Source organism: Crinia signifera, chromosome 6 (genome assembly GCF_055691185.1).
Source record: "Crinia signifera chromosome 6, ASM5569118v1, whole genome shotgun sequence".
In the NCBI taxonomy this organism is placed as follows: Eukaryota; Metazoa; Chordata; class Amphibia; order Anura; family Myobatrachidae; genus Crinia; species Crinia signifera.
In genome coordinates this window covers 11,524,741-11,542,170 of record NC_139222.1, presented here as the reverse complement: position 1 = coordinate 11,542,170, position 17,430 = coordinate 11,524,741, and the positions used below count along the sequence as shown (strand labels likewise).

Sequence of the window (17,430 nt, the reverse complement as noted above, 5' to 3'; positions counted from 1 at the left end):
AGTCCTGATGTCCCCATTCTGTGTGATCTCTTTCTGTACCCTAGTCCTCTGTCCTGCCCCATTCTCCAGCTCAGTCCTGATGTCCCCATTCTGTGTGAGCTTCTTCTGTACCCTACTCCTCTGTCCTGCTGCTGCCCCATTCTCCAGCTCAGTCCTGATGCCCCCATTCTGTGTGATCTTCTTCTGTACCCTACTCCTCTGTCCTGCCCCATTCTCCAGCTCAGTCCTGATGCCCCCATTCTGTGTGATCACCTTCTGTACCCTACTCCTCTGTCCTGCCGCTGCCCCATTCTCCAGCTCAGTCCTGATGTCCCCATTCTGTGTGATCTCCTTCTGTACCCTACTCCTCTGTCCTGCCCCATTCTCCAGCTCAGTCCTGATGCCCCCATTCTGTGTGATCTCCTTCTGTACCCTACTCCTCTGTCCTGCCCCATTCTCCAGCTCAGTCCTGATGCCCCCATTCTGTGTGATCTCCTTCTGTACCCTACTCCTCTGTCCTGCCGATGCCCCATTCACCAGCTCAGTCCTGATGCCCCCATTCTGTGTGATCACCTTCTGTACCCTACTCCTCTGTCCTGCCACTGCCCCATTCTCCAGCTCAGTCCTAATGTCCCCATTCTGTGTGATCTCCTTCTGTACCTTACTCCTCTGTCCTGCCCCATTCACCAGCTCAGTTCTGATGTCCCCATTCTGTGTGATCACCTTCTGTACCCTACTCCTCTGTCCTGCCCCATTCTCCAGCTCAGTCCTGATGCCCCCATTCTGTGTGATCTCCTTCTGTACCCTACTCCTGTCCTGCCCCATTCTCCAGCTCAGTCCTGATGCCCCCATTCTGTGTGATCTCCTTCTGTACCCTACTCCCCTGTCCTGCCCCATTATCCAGCTCTGTCCTGATGCCCCCATTCTGTGTGATCTCCTTCTGTACCCTACTCCTCTGTCCTGCCGCTGCCCCATTCTCCAGCTCATTCCTGATGCCCCCATTCTGTGTGATCTCCTTCTGTACCCTAGTCCTCTGTCCTGCCGCTGCCCCATACTCCAGCTCAGTCCTGATGTCCCCATTCTGTGTGATCTCCTTCTGTACCCTAGTCCTCTGTCCTGCCCCATTCTCCAGCTCAGTCCTGATGTCCCCATTATGTGTGATCTTCTTCTGTACCCTACTCCTCTGTACTGCCCCATTCTCCAGCTCAGCCCTGATGTCCCCATTCTGTGTCATCACCTTCTGTACCCTACTCCTCTGTCCTGCCGCTGCCCCATTCTCCAGCTCAGTCCTGATGTCCCCATTCTGTGTGATCTCCTTCTGTACCCTACTCCTCTGTCCTGCCGCTGCCCCATTCTCCAGCTCAGTCCTGATGCCCCCATTCTGTGTGATCTCCTTCTGTATCCTACTCCCCTGTCCTGCCCCATTCTCCAGCTCAGTTCTGATGTCCCCATTCTGTGTGATCTCCTTCTGTACCCTACTCCTCTGTCCTGCCCCATTCTCCAGCTCAGTCCTGATGTCCCCATTCTGTGTGATCACCTTCTGTACCCTACTCCTCTGTCCTGCCGCTGCCCCATTCTCCAGCTCAGTCCTGATGTCCCCATTCTGTGTGATCTCCTTCTGTACCCTTCTCCTCTGTCCTGCCGCTGCCCCATTCTCCAGCTCAGTCCTGATGCCCCCATTCTGTGTGATCTCCTTCTGTACCCTACTCCTGTCCTGCCCCATTCTCCAGCTCAGTCCTGATGTCCCCATTCTGTGTGATCTCCTTCTGTACCCTACTCCTGTCCTGCCCCATTCTCCAGCTCAGTCCTGATGCCCCCATTCTGTGTGATCTCCTTCTGTACCCAACTCCTCTACCCTGCCGCTGCCCCATTCTCCAGCTCAGTCCTGATGTCCCCATTCTGTGTGATCTCCTTCTGTACCGTACTCCTCTGTCCTGCTGCCCCATTCTCCAGCTCAGTCCTGATGTCCCCATTCTGTGTGATCTCCTTCTGTACCCTACTCCTCTGTCCTGCCCCATTCTCCAGCTCAGTCCTGATGTCCCCATTCTGTGTGATCTCCTTCTGTACCCTACTCCTCTGTCCTGCCCCATTCTCCAGCTCAGTCCTGATGTCCCCATTCTGTATGATCTCCTTCTGTACCTTACTCCTCTGTCCTGCCGCTGCCCCATTCTCCAGCTCAGTCCTGATGTCCCCATTCTGTGTGATCTCCTTCTGTACCCTACTCCTCTGTCCTGCCGCTGCCCCATTCTCCAGCTCGGTCCTGATGTCCCCATTCTGTGTGATCTCCTTCTGTACCCTTCTCCTCTGTCCTGCCCCATTCTCCAGCTCAGTCCTGATGTCCCCATTCTGTGTGATCTCCTTCTGTACCCTACTCCTCTGTCCTGCCCCATTCTCCAGCTCAGTCCTGATGCCCCCATTCTGTGTGATCTCCTTCTGTGCCCTACTCCTCTGTCCTGCCCCATTCTCCAGCTCAGTCCTGATGCCCCCATTCTGTGTGATCTCCTTCTGTACCCTACTCCTCTGTCCTGCCGCTGCCCCATTCTCCAGCTCAGTCCTGATGTCCCCATTCTGTGTGATCTCCTTCTGTACCCTACTCCTCTGTCCTACCCCATTCTCCAGCTCAGTCCTGATGTCCCCATTCTGTGTGTGATCTCCTTCTGTACCTTACTCCTCTGTCCTGCCCCATTCTCCAGCTCAGTCCTGATGTCCCCATTCTGCGTGATCTCCTTCTGTACCCTACTCCTCTGTCCTGCTGCTGCCTCATTGTCCAGTTTCCTTACATTTAGCATCTTAGTCACATCACAGTTGTGTCCTCATGCCCCGGGCATCCATACGCCATGTGATACGAGATGCCCGGTGGCACCACGAGAGGAGTAGTGCCCCATATGTTTCCTTACATTTAGCATCTTAGTCACATCACAGTTGTGTCCTCATGCCCCGGGCACCCATACACCACGTGGTGCGAGATGCCCGGTGGCACCACGAGAGGAGTAGTGCCCCATATGTTTCCTTACATTTAGCATCTTAGTCACATCACAGTTGTGTCCTCATGCCCCGTGCACCCTTACACCACGTGGTACGAGATTCCCAGTGGCACCACGAGAGGAGTAGTGTCTCATATGTTTCCTTACAATAGGCATCTTAGTCACATCGCAGGTGCAGAGAAAAGCCTCTGATTGCACTACAGACTCTGGGCTGTGACTTGGTGTCGCACACGTACAGTCACAGATGACGCACAACAGAACGTGTGATATATACGCTGCCGGAACTGCATTGTGGTGCTTTGTGTACAGATTCAGCCTCAGTCCCACACTGATGTACAAATGTCGCACACACCAGAGATCAGTGTACACTAGCAATGTCGTTCTTCCACCTCTGTCTGTTTTACTTCTCCAAATAAGATGCACATTTTGGGTGAGAAAGATGCTCTGTGCTGCTGTGAGCCACGGGGCCTGGCACGGCTGAGAGGGGCTATTTGGTGCTGCTGCAGTAATTAAGGACCCATCTGTGGAAATGCTCCACGTTGTAACACAAGATCTCTCTTTCCATGCGTGTATTGTATTCCCAGCACAAGGACACCCGAGAAGGAATAATCCTGATGGATAAACCCCATTTTGTTTTTCAGATTTGAAAATAGAAGATGACATCACAGGAAGTTCTCCAGGAGAAAACCGCATTCCTCTAACTATACATTCAGTACATCGCAGTGCAGATACATCGCCTGCTTCCTCCGATAGTGAGGAATGTCCCACTGATGACACCGATAATGAGGAATGTTCCACTGATGCCACCGATAATGAGGAATGTACCACTGATGACACCAATAAGGAGAAATGTCCCACTGATGACACAGATGTTGGTACACCTAGTACATCTCGCAAAGTATTTGCCTGTTCTGAATGTGATAAGTGTTTTCCATGTAAGTCAAGGTTAGAAGCACATCAGAGAACTCACACAGGGGAGAAGCCATTTTCATGCTCTGAGTGTGGGAAATGTTTTAAAGTAAAGTCTCATCTTATTGTGCATCATAGAACCCACACAGGGGAGAAGCCGTTTTCATGTTCCGAGTGCGAGAAATGTTTTACACATAAATCAGCTCTTGTCCTACATCAGAGAACTCACACAGGTGAGAAGCCATTTTCATGTTCCGAGTGTGAGAAATGTTTTGCTTTGAAAGATGATCTTGTTAAACATCAGAGAACTCACACAGGTGAGAAGCCATTTCCATGTTCTGAGTGTGGGAAATGTTTTGCACAAAAAAAAGATCTTGGGAGGCATCAGAGAACTCACACAGGGGAGAAGCCGTATGCATGCTCTGAGTGTGAGAAATGTTATACGCAGAGAGGACAGCTTGTCCGACATCAGAGAACTCACACAGGGGAGAAGCCGTATGCATGTTCTGAGTGTGGGAAATGTTTTATATATAAATCAGAACTTAATAGACATCAGCTAAGCCACACAGGGGAGAAGCCGTTTCCATGTTCTGAATGTGGAAAATGTTTTATATATAAATCAGAACTTAATAGACATCAGCTAAGCCACACAGGGGTGAAGCGGTTTCCATGTTCTGAGTGTGAGAAATTTTTTGCACGTAAATCACATCTTGTTGAACATCAGAGACATCACACGGGGGAGAAGCCATTTCCATGTTCTGAGTGCGAGAAATGTTTTGCAGCTAAAGGAGACCTTGTTAAACATCAGAGAACTCACACAGGTGAAAAGTTTTTATGCTCTGAATGTGGGAAATCTTTTACACAAAAACAAATGCTTTGTGCTCATCAGAGATCTCACACAGGGGAGAAGCCGTATGCATGTTCTGAGTGTGAGAAATGTTTTCCACATAAATCAGCTCTTGTTGCACATCAGAGAACTCACACAGGGGAGAAGCCGTATGCATGTTCTGAGTGCAGGAAATGTTTTCCACATAAATCAGCTCTTGTTGAAAATCAGAGACATCACACGGGGGAGAAGCCGTTTCCATGTTCTGAGTGCGAGAAATGTTTTGCAGCGAAAGGAAGCCTTGTTAAACATCAGAGAACTCACACAGGGGAGAAGTTTTTATGCTCTGAATGTGGGAAATCTTTTACACAAAAACAATCGCTTTGTGCTCATCAGAGAACTCACACAGAGGAGAAGCCGTATGCATGTTCTGAGTGTGGGAAATGTTTTATATATATAAATATCATCTGGATAGACACCAGAAAATCCACACACAGGTGTAATGTAATACCCGGTAGATAAGGGACATGGTACAGGCTGGTTACATTACTCTGACAATAAAAGGAGAAATGTTGGCATAAATATGATGTATTCACTTATACCAAATTGTCAGGCGCTGTTTGATCTTAAATATTCATAATTTAACCTTATTATTAATATCGGTCTCTATAGGATTTTTCGTGTCAGTGCATACACGAGTAGTCTAAGGGGGACATTTACTAAGATGTGTATTCTGCTTCACATGTGATGTTGCTATGGGCAACCAATCAGAATCTACTTCCTACCTGCCACAGTGTCACTATCGCGCTGCGGGGTCTTCCTCAGCGTTCGGCTCAGGTGTCCCTTTGATAGTCAGATATGAGCTCTCCCGGGGAAGCAGGAGGCTGACATCTCAGTGTTTGAATATTGGCTTCTTTATCCGGGATTAGTTGTAGATTCAGAGCATTTTCTACTTTGTCTCTCATTCGCCATTCAATGTGTTAAATAAGACGGTGGACAGCAGAAGGCAATTGTGAGGGTGAGAACTAATGCTGCCCATACACTTTTGAGTTATTACATGCAATCATTTGATTTTGACCACATCTGGCTGATAGATGAAATGATCGTATGCATTTTAATGGGACCATTTAAAAGGATGCGCGGGCACGCCTTTGAACGCTGCACCGATAGATCGTATGTGCTGCACATCATTTCTGTTGAATTGCAGGAGCGATTGCATGTAGTTTTTAGAATTGTTTAAAACACTGGGCAGCCCTCTGATAGGCTGAGACAGCTTAGCCAATCAGAGGGCTGCCCAGTGTTACAAACAATTTTGCCACCACTGCTGACGCCCGCTAGCACTACACTACAATGCGGTCCTCTGCCAGCACCTGATGTGCCATCTCAAGATGGCATGGACATCGGGTGCTGAAAAGGGGCACTTTTTACACCGCAAGATGCAATCAGGTTTGATGGACATCGCACTTCGATGTTGCATCGAATCCGATAGCATAAGTGTATGGGCAGCATTACTTTTGATATATGTATATATTCCCTATTTTCTTAAGGCTGTCTCATCCTGTGGTGGTGAGTGTCCCTGCAATGCCCATTATGTATCAGGGGCCATCTGCACCAATGCACAGAAAAGCAGAAGCGTTCTCTTTTCATTTTCACTCCAACTTGCTGATGACCAAATGCTCTCATCTGTTGTGATCATATTACTGCCATACCTCACTGTGTCCCCTAGTCTCCTCCCACCTTAGAGGCTAAGCAGTGATTGGTCTGGTCAGCACCTGATTAGGAGACTACCAGGGAATACCTGGTGCTGTAATCTCTCAGACAGCAGAAGCGCAGGAACTATTCCCAGTGGAGTATTCTATACAGCCAGATCTGTTCTGTTTCTCTGCATCTCTCATCTGTCAGCCTTTAGGACGCTAACTGGTGCTGAGCAATATTATAAATGTATTCACTGGAACCTATGGATACTAAATATTGTATCTATTGCTGAGTACGGAATGTTCTCATTCAGTGTCATGCGTTATAACTGACATTTCCTTGCCGATGTCACTGATCATATTATATCTTAGCCACCTATTGTAGTGACTTACATCTTATTACCGGTGGTGACAGTTATATAGGAGATAATCCGTAGTGTAACCATTGTATGTGATCACAAAGACCTTTCCTATCATTATAAGGATTTCTGCATTTATTTGTATTGATTATGTCTTTCATGTTTGTCTTTATTGCTAAATATATGTTGCTATTTTAAACTATCTTATGAATAAAAGTTATTTTGAATTAATTCACAGATCATTTTATCTATATCTTTATAAAGTGTGTCCCAAAAACCCTGTTGTTCTTCTTTGGTTTTCTACGACTGACTGTTGTTTTCAGTTATTGCACTGAGCCTACCTTGGGAGCACCGCCAACCTGATACCACATGGGATTACCGGTAATGTGGTTTTGATGTTGGTAAAATTTGATTATTTACTTATGTTATACTTCAGTGCCTGTGCGAATCCTCCCCCACAGTGTGTATGGTTGCAGACCCATCAGGTTGTTTTAAAAATGTGTCAGATAAAAGGAACAGGGTACATGCCATACAATACAGTCTCTTACACATTATAACACACATTAGTGTTACACATAATGAAACAAACGGTAGTGCCGCTTATACACATACCACACAGTAGTGCCCCTTATACATTATACCATACAGTAGTGTCCCTTACACATTATGCCACACAGTAGTGTTTCTTACACATTATTATTCTTTATTTATATGGTTACACAAAGGATCCCCAGCACCCAGACGCATAAACGAATATGCAAAACAGGGACTTACAGTTGAACACAACAGAGGACAAGTATAGGGTACATAAAAATAGCTGTATCAGCAGAGGACACTGGAATAATTATCAGAAAATTGCAGAATGTGGTGCCATCAAAGATGGTTTTTAAGTAATAGAAGGAAAAGCACATGAGGGAAAAGGGCCCTGCTCGTAAGAGCTTACATTCTAAAGATGAGGGGCAGACAAATAGGGGTGACACAGATGGGACAGACAGCAAGCATAGAACAGAGAGGTGAGATTTGGTGAAGAAGTGGGTCCTGAGAGCCTGTGTGAGAGGTAGAGAATTCCAGAGGTAGGGAGCAGCATGTGAAAAGTCTTGGAGGTAGGAGTGGGAGGAAGTAATCCCTGGGCAGGAGAGGCTGCGTGCATTAGCAGAGCGAAGAGGGCAGGCAGTAGTGTAAAGGGCGATGAGGTCAGAGATGTTAATGGCAAAGGAATGGGTGAGGGAGTGATGGAAGCTTAAATTGGATTCTGAAAGGGAAGGGAAGCCATTGAAAGAAACTATAATATTCTTGTAACCTTTGTTTTGTAACAATGGGCTTTGAAGTTTGGACCTGGATTAAATATCTAAATCTTAGTTCTGTTTTTTTTGTGTTTTCCAATCCAAGCGTGCATGTAAGAGTCAGAGCTTGCCCTGGTCATTGGCATACACACGGTACTCTACCTCAGCGCATGTGGTAAATCAAATCGGTTACTGCCACCAGCCAATCAGTAAGGTGTCACGGGCAGCGATTCTCAGATTGGCATACCTGGAGACTTGCCACGCTTACAATAGTAGAATTTATCACCCTTTCAGACCTGACCTCTGACAGACTGATTAGAAGAGAATTACAACGAATTGAACTTCAAAAATAAAAAATTCCTTAGGGACAGATTCAATATACCACCCAGAGACAAGAAGAAACCAATTAAGACTTTAGAGAAAAACCCATTGAAGAGCAGTTCAGTATACAAAAGACTCAACCTAACAAACCAGCAGTATATGACATCACTACATACCAGCAGTATATGACATCACTACATACCAGCAGTATATGACATCACTACATACCAGCAGTATATGACATCACTACATACCAAAGCAAGACAAGAAACAGAGACCCCAGCAGAAAACAATATTCTAGCTGATGAGACAACGAATACATCGATATCTGAACAATCGTTTCCAATACATAAAGTAGAAACACCGTTAGAAGAAAACGCACATTACGACCATCTAGCTAGGATTTCACTAGAACAAGGGTGGGAATCAAGCAGAACAGAGGGACATACCATCAGATTCTCAATATTAAAAACAGAATTCACAATACATCAGGGTACACCTGAGAAAGGATCAGAACTAGAATCAAACTTGGACCAAAGAACATCTAACCAACATCGGACCTCACCAAGTGAGACAACAAGCACCCAGACATGTGTAGACATAGCACCTCTTTTTTTTTTAGGGGTGAAACACACAGCACCTCCATAAATAAAGAAAGCAACGAGATGGAGAAATGTAACAAACAAAATAAGAGGACTAGAAGAGGGTGCAGAGGAGGAGGTGGCAAGAAAGAGAGTAAGACACAGGAGGGGGAAATAGGAAAAGGAATATTCATTTTAAGAAACCATAACATGATCAAAGAACATACAAAATTACTAGGTAAAGGGCTAAAGTTCACTCCTACCAATCAATGAGACAAGTTCCAGACGTACCTTGATTTACATAATTTTACAGGAAAACTCACATAACAAGAAGTTCTTTGCAAATACAACGGCAGCACCAGTAAGAAACACCGATAATGGGGACCAATACAAACATACACACCAAAAACCAGCATCAACCTTCTACGCCAGCTACATGAAAGGCGCACAGATAGACCATTTCACCAAGATGGTAGAAAAAGATCTAGAAAAACTAGACATACACAATCATGACAGAAACCTAACTATTATTATTATTATAATTTTATTTATAAGGTGCCACAAGTGTTTCGCAGCGCCGTACAAAGGAACAATACAGGGAGACAAAACTTGGCATAACATTGAATAAATAACAAAAATACAGTACAAATAAAGAGCACCACAGTTCAATACACATTACAGCTTAAATGTAAGTAGTGAGGACCCAATCAACATACAACTAGAGGCTTGAGGCCAATGATGGAGATGAGTATGAAGATGGTCACTGAGTGTTGGAGTAAAGGAGAGCTGTGAGTGAAATGTGAAGAGAAGTGGGCTTTGACAACAGAAGGGAAGAGGGCCCTACTCGGAGGAGCTTACAATCTAGTAGGAAGGGGAGACAGACAGATTACAAGAGGTGCAAGCGAGGGGGTGGTGGTTAGATAGCAGGATGTAAACAGGCAAGGGGTCGGAGAACCAGCTGGTTTATGCAGTGGAAGGGTACGCTTTGATGAATAGGTGAGTTTTCAGTGCCCGTTTGAAGCTTTGCAAGGTCGGGGAGAGTCTAATGGAGCGAGGGAGTGCGTTCCACTGAAGGGGTGCAGCACGGGCAAAGTCCTGTACTCTAGCATGGGAAGCAGTGATCAGGGTGGAGGAGAGACGACAGTCGTCAGCTGACCGTAGAGGGCGGGAGGGTGTATGAATGAATAATAACTAGAAAAGAAATATCAGCATTACAGGATCTACAAAACAATCACTCAATAATAATAATAAAACCAGTTGACAAAGGGGGAGGGATTATAATTCTTAATAAAGCCGATTACCTAGAGCAGTGGTTCTCAATGCCGGTTCTCAGGACCCCCCAACAGTGCATGTTTTCCAGGTCTCCACACAGTGGGCCTTATTCTAGTTCACTTTTAGAGGCAAATTCCTTCTCAAATGGACAAAACCATGTGCACTGCAGGGGGGCAGATATAACATGTGCAGAGAGAGTTAGATTTGGGTGGGGTTTTTCTTCAAAGTGAGATCTATATTGCAGTGTAAAAATAAAGCAGTCAGTATTTCCCCTGTACAGAAACAAAATAACTCACCCAAATCTAATTCTATCTGCACCTGTTACATCTGCCCCCCTGCAGTGCACATGGTTTTGTCCTTCTGAGAAGGAATTTGCCTCTAAGAGTGAACTAGAATAAGGCCCAGAATCACAGATGAAATAATTAGCTCCACCTGTGGATCTTTTAAAATCTGTCAGTGAATAATGAGTGCACCTGCTGGGTGACATGGAAAACGTCCTTGAGGACGAGGTTGAGAACCACTGACCTAGAAGAATCACAGAGAATTCTGGGGGATACAAAAACATACTCCCGACTAAAACAAGACCCAACCATTAAATTCAAACAAGAGTTAGACAAACACTTACATGAAGGACATACAATGGGGATCCTGAAACAAAAAGTATTACAATTCATACAGACCAACCATCCAGTTATACCAGTGTTTTACTATCTCCCGAAAATCCACAAAAATGCTGTAAAGCCTGGTAGGCCAATAAATCATCAAACCTCTCACGATACTTGGATACCTTTTTGCAGCCATATGTTCAAAAACAGATCATTTCTAAGAGACACCACACATATACTAGACAAACTTCAAAATACCCAATGGGACCAAGACCTCTGGATGGCCACATCCATTGTTACATCATTATATTCAGTGATAGAACATGAGCAAGGGCTAGAAAGTATTAAATACCATCTCACACAGGATAAAGATTTAGCAACAGAACAGATACAATTCATTATCACCAGCATAGATTTCATTCTTAAACACAATTATGTCTGGTTTGAGAATTGGTTTTTTATGCAGACCACTGGGACAGCAATGGGCACGAGATTCGCCCCCAGAAACGCCAACCTCTTCCTGAGTTGGTGGGAGGACCACCACATATGGGGGGAGGTGACTAGAGGCGAATCTCGTGCTACGGACAAGGTACATAGATGATGTGCTCTTCATCTGGAGAGGGGATGAGCAGTCATTAAAATAATTCATTTCACACAAACAATAACAAGAACAATCTAATTTTCACAACCAAAAAATAAGTACATTTCCTCGACCTAAACATTTACACAGACAAATCTTGGATTCAAACAAAAACATAATTAAAAAAACAGTAGATGTAAACAGCTACATACTGTCAACCAGTTGGCATCACCCAAACTGGATGAATTCAGTCTCCAAAAGCCAGTTTATGAGACTAAGATGAAACTGCTCCAACATTTTATACTACATAAAACAAGGGAATGAACTGGCCAGTGAATTCAAAGAAAAACAATATGAAGAAAACAAAATCAGTGAAGCCTTTCAACAAATTCAACAGACCAATAGAGAAGACCTATTGAAATACAGAGATAAAGGACCAGATAAAGATCCAATCCTTAATGAGGTACCTTTCATCACACAATACTCCAAACAACCAGGACAATTGAGGACAATTCTAATCAAACACTGGCCAATACTATTAGAAGATGAAGTTCTGGAAGACCATCTCCCACAAATACCAAAACTTATATTCAAAAAGGCACCTGATTTAAAACAAAAATAAACAACCATATCCCCCCAAAACCTGCCATACAAACAACAATAGCTCAGTACCCCCCTAACAAAAGATTTCTTCTATTGTGGAAACTGTGCCAGTTGTAACAACCAAAAACAAAGAAGCACCAGACCCACCACCGACTTTAAATCCTTTATCAATGACGAAACATTTAAAATAAAGCAAGAAATCACATGCGACAGTAAGGGCTGTTTCACACAGTACGGTTCCTGCCGCACGGTGAAATCCCGTACGGCCAGGGAGCCGTGCCGCACTCAGCAGTTGTGAATGGACACTATTGTGTCCATTCACACGGGACGGCCACGGCCCGGCCGCACGGCTGCAGCCGGATCCCCCCACTGGAAGGGACGGCTGCCGGGCTGTGGCCATCCCTGCCATTATAAAATTCTGAGTGCGGCGCGGCTCCCTGACCGTACGGGATTTCACCGTGCGGCAGGAACCGTACTGTGTGAAACAGCCCTTAGGGTGTCATTTATCTCCTGAAATGTGGGTGCAACAAACAATGCGTTGGCAGAACTACCAGACAACTAAAAGAGCGTATATACGAGCACTTAAGGAACATAAAAGAGGGTACAAGGAACACAATATCTCAAGAAACTTCACCATGATAGTGACCCACAATTAGGGAAGCCAATCCCAGGGCAATTTTTCAATCCCGGGATTGAAAAATGCTCAATGCCCTGCATGTTTACTTACATGGGCATGGTGATGTTGCCGGGAGGGTGGGCGTGGAGCCGGGAGGGGTCGCCGGGAGCCGGGTGGGTAGGAGGGATCTCCGGGAGCCAGCCAGCATGTTGTCTAGGACAGGAGCAGGCAGGAAGCCAGGTGGGGGAGAGAGTTCTCCGTGAGCCGGGTGGGTAGGCAGGGTCTCCGGGAGCCAGCACGCAGGACACTTCTTAGACTGTCTGTGCGGCCTGCGCAGCGTGACCTATGACCTCGTCACACTGCGCAGGGCCGCACTGCCGGGTGCAGGGGAAGTCTGGCAGCGTCTGAGCGATGCTCAGACGCTGCCCAGCATTAGACTGCGCAGATCCCGAAATCCCGGGATTGGATACACCAATCCCGGTGTTTTGGGGGCCAAATCCCGGGATCCCGCCGATACCGATCTCAGTATTGGCCACACTACCCACAATCATTGAAAATTGTGGGTATAGAATTGTTACATTCAAACTGGAGGGGGGGAGACTATACACATAAAATCAACAAAGCAGAATTAAAATGAATGTAAAAACATAAAACATTTGCACCAAGAGGGCTCAACCTACACAATGAGGTTAAACCAATCATTGGCAAAAAAATAGAGCACAAAGAACAAATCTAAACAAAAGTCCATTCCTCCATCAGAAACCAGTACACAGCATAAGCATTAATATGAGTATAGTTTGAATGTACAATAATATTATCAAATACACTTCTTAATAAAGGGATAATGAATTTAAAATAAATTCAACGAACCACAGGCTAAATCAATCATTGGAAGTAAATAATTAATAAATAATTAATCAGACTACAGAACATCAATAGCTCACACACTTTAAAATATCACTTTTCACAGCAGCTAATTACAACAAACATTTGGACTCTAAATACTTAACACATATACTCTCCGAGAGAAAGATTACATTGATAACAAATTATCTAGTCGTATACACAGAGGAAATAATATATCAAAGAAGCATCTTAGGTACACAAGAGATTTTTCCAGACACCGACAGAAGCATTGACAAAGATTCCGACCTTTAGGTACTAACGGGGCTGCGACTAAGGAAGACTGTTAGGTCCTAGTGTAAATAGGGTAGACTGTTAGGTGCTGACAGGGGCACATTCTAGGGGAATGTCATGTCCAATTGAACAAAAAAGAGGGATACTTTGGAAAAACATATATAAAAACTAATCGCACTGCTAACACAAGAGGATAAAATGTACAATAATGACAGCAATGCCTAAAACCAAACAGATATGATATTCTAGAGATACGCAGACAAAATAATTGAAAAAACAATGAAAAGTACACCACTGGAGCCAATCAGAAGGCATTGATGACAGACACTCTGACCGACCAATACAAAATGATTACCAGAACCATCCAGAGAACGGAGAAGGTTTTAAACACACAGACTTTTCCAAAGCACAAACTTCCTTGAAGGCTTACAAGCTGAAACGCGTTGGAGACAGACGAAGATGGGAACGATCCAACCTGCACCCATACGGTGACAGCCGGGAGCACTCTTCTCGCAGCTGAACGGGAGCCAGATGGACTGCAAGGAAAGGGTAAGTAGGAGGCCGCAAGTGATGAGCGAGGCAGGAGGGATCCCGGTCTGAATAAGCTAGGCAGTGTCCACGGCAATGCTGTTGACCGGAACATCGCACTCTGCTATTTGAAGTCCCTGAAGCCGCCGGATATCAGCGGCGGTCGGTGCGTGGAGTGTACACATGTGCAACAACTTCACCATCTGGGGCTATCAGTTGAGACGCCGACACCCCTAAGCTGCACCAGTCCCTCTCCTCTGAAAACCTGCAGCAACAAACCAGCGGGCTTTTAAAGGGGTACCCGAAGACATAATTTATCTGATAAGCGGGACGCGGCATTTAGATAACATACTTAACTTTTGAAGAAACTGTGGACAGAGACTTTCATAATAATAGTGTATTTTCACATCTAGGTTTTATTCACCACCTTCAAATATTTAAAATTACACAAACACACACAGCCATGTCTGTATGTGTGTGTGTGTGTATTTTTATGTTTGTATTTTTTTTTTCCATACAAAGAAAAAGAAAGTAAGTACATAGTATAATGCATTTACATCATTTAGTACATTTCTCCAACAATGGTAATAATTCAATGGAGATAAGCATCGAAAGACCATAGCAGACCTCTCAATTTATGGATATTCTCCCTTAGTAATTTGGTTTCTGTGTAAATCAGTGTGTGGGATTTCTATGTGAGTCCATTTATACCATATACCGCATAGAACTGATGAGAAAACTCTAATGCGTGTGTTTCTATATATCCTATCTAACTGTGACGGTCAAAATAACCAAAAAATGGTTCTTTTAAATTTCAACATGTAGTAGTAAGTGTATTTACTGTGTAGTGAAATGTATGAGCAAATTGCCAGACCGTTAAAGCTTGACGAAGTAAAAGTTTAACCGATGATACGCCTGAAAGTAAAAAATTGTAGTGGAGAGAAGGAAAAAGTAGAGGAACGGTCCACCTGCTCAGCTAAAAAAATGACCATTGTTGGATCCACCGTTCCCTTCACCCATTCAGACAGATGCGCCAGTTGTGAGGCCACATAATACAGTCGCAGATTGGGGAGTCCCAAACCTCCCGATGACTGGGCCTTATACAGGGTTTTAATAGCAATTCTAGCTGTACCATTATTCCAAATAAAGGATCATTTCTCTTTCAATGGTCCTGGTGACACAGCTTCACATTGGGCTGTAGGAGGGTCCGCAGGAGCCAGGCACCTATACCAAAGCTTTTAGAAAGGTAGGCTCCTCCCACTGCATCCCAGAATCCTCAGTTCGTGTTAGGTGCCCATCGGAGTGGGTGTTATACTGAAGAGGCCGCTGCGCAGCTGAAGATTAGAGATAGATAGGTGTTTTTTATTTTCTTAATTTTGCACTTATAGGTAGGACGCAGTGCTGAGGATTCTCACAGAATCCTCACACTGCCAGCGCTGTATGAGCTGACAGAAGCGCGTCCTGTCAGCTCCCTGCGCACAGAGGAGACACTGTTCTCTCTGTGCGGCGCTGACAGCTTCTATTAAGAAGCTGCCTGGGCTCCGGAGTGCACTGAACCGGCTTCACGCAGGTGAGGTTCATGGGGAGGGGCGCTCCGTTATGGGGGCGGCCATTTTATGCGGAGCTTACAAGCTGAGCTCCTTATTGAAAAAGACAGCAGCTTGTCACAGGACGATTCCAAGTGGTCCCTATGCGAAGGGGAGACAATAGGAATGAGGAGATCCAACAGTGGGAGCAGCTACTGGGGGTAGTTTGGCGCCAAAACTCCACAAACCCCGCAGCAGCAGGGACAGTTGGTCTCTTCCCTCACTCTGCTTGGCGCTGCTTTGGGAGACGCTGACTGTGGAGCTGAAGCGCTGTTTTCTGGCTGAGTGGTGGATTTCCTGGGCACCGCTACCCCCTTCATCTGGAGGAGAATTCCAGAGCTTCAGACAGATAAGTGCTGTGATATGCATTGACTCTGTATATAACGCCTGTCAGTTTGCACTGTGTGAAAATACTTAATCATGTCAGAGCAAAAGTCTGTAACTTTGGGGGAGGGAGCCCTATTTACATTGTGCACATGCAGTGTTTGTGCACTTCAAATATCCCCTGAACAGATGGCCAAGGGGGGATTGTGCCTTGCTTGCGTAGCTGTGAGACCGATGGGCAGTGAACCCCAGAGGGTAGAGCAGACAGAGCCTGCGTGGGCTAATGCCCTGGGCAGGTCAGTGAATGCCTTAGTGCAGTTGTTTGACAAACAGAGATGTTGGGGTATCTTCCCCTAAACCTATATCATCTTCTCAACAGTCCTCTGGCTCCTTGCCTCTGACTCAAGCAGATCCTGGTCTGTTGCAGGTGATGCAGGACACTGCTAAGGGTATCAGAAGGTTTAATGCTCTGCTGGATAGATTTGACAATGATTCCGAGGGGACTCCTAGACCGTCTTATTCGGTCCCTTTGCTGCCTGTTGATTCAGGGGAGGAAGGAGAGTGCACCTCAGATATTCACTGGGAGCAGGGTGATGATTTTGAGGATACCTCAACCCCTGTGGTGGAGGATTTGATTGCTGCTGTTAAGCAGGCCTTGAATTTGTCTGAAGAAGACAAGACTCCTTTTAAAGGGGTGTTTAAGAGGCAACGTAGAGAGGCTGTTTCCTTCCCGGCAGATGAAGGTTTACAGGATCTTTTAGAAGGGGCTTGGAAAATGCCTGATAAGAGGCTCCAAAATTTTCGGCCTTTCGGCCCTCCTCTAGAGGAGGTGCATCCTTTTGGGTCCAGTCTTTTAGGGGTAAATTCCAGTCCAGTAAAGGAAAAGCCCCAAAATCTTGCTTCGGCTCTTTCCATAAGAAACTGAGCACCAAAGGTGATGAAAAGCCCTCGGCATGACTGCCTGGGGAATCCCCATCTGTCTTCAGAGTAGGGGGTCGTCTTTTAAGGTTTCGGGAAGCTTGAGCCTTGTTGGATCAGGATCCTTGGATGTTAGACATTGTCTCTAAGGGATACGAGATCCCTTTCAGGGGTCTTCCTCCGAGAAGATTCTTACCCACACCACTCCCAAAGGAGTCACGACTCCGAACTGCTCTTTTGGGGGGGGCTCAGTCGCTTCTAGAAAAAGGAGTGGTGATCCCGGTACCACGGGAGGAATGGAAAAAAGGCTTTTATTCCATTCTGT

General features: G+C 45.5%; 1 protein-coding gene across 1 annotated transcript in view; it reads left to right on the top strand.

The window, feature by feature from the left end:
• Nucleotides 1-3,380: 3,380 nt before the first annotated feature.
• LOC146007440 (uncharacterized) overlaps nt 3,381-17,430 on the top strand; it is an 89,056-nt gene continuing 75,006 nt past the window's right edge. The window contains exons 1-4 of the mRNA XM_083145788.1: nt 3,381-3,393; nt 3,605-5,212; nt 11,280-11,341; nt 16,567-17,046. Coding sequence (XP_083001914.1) covers nt 3,381-3,393; nt 3,605-5,212; nt 11,280-11,341; nt 16,567-17,046 — 2,163 coding nt within the window. The remainder of the gene's footprint in view (nt 3,394-3,604; nt 5,213-11,279; nt 11,342-16,566; nt 17,047-17,430) is intronic.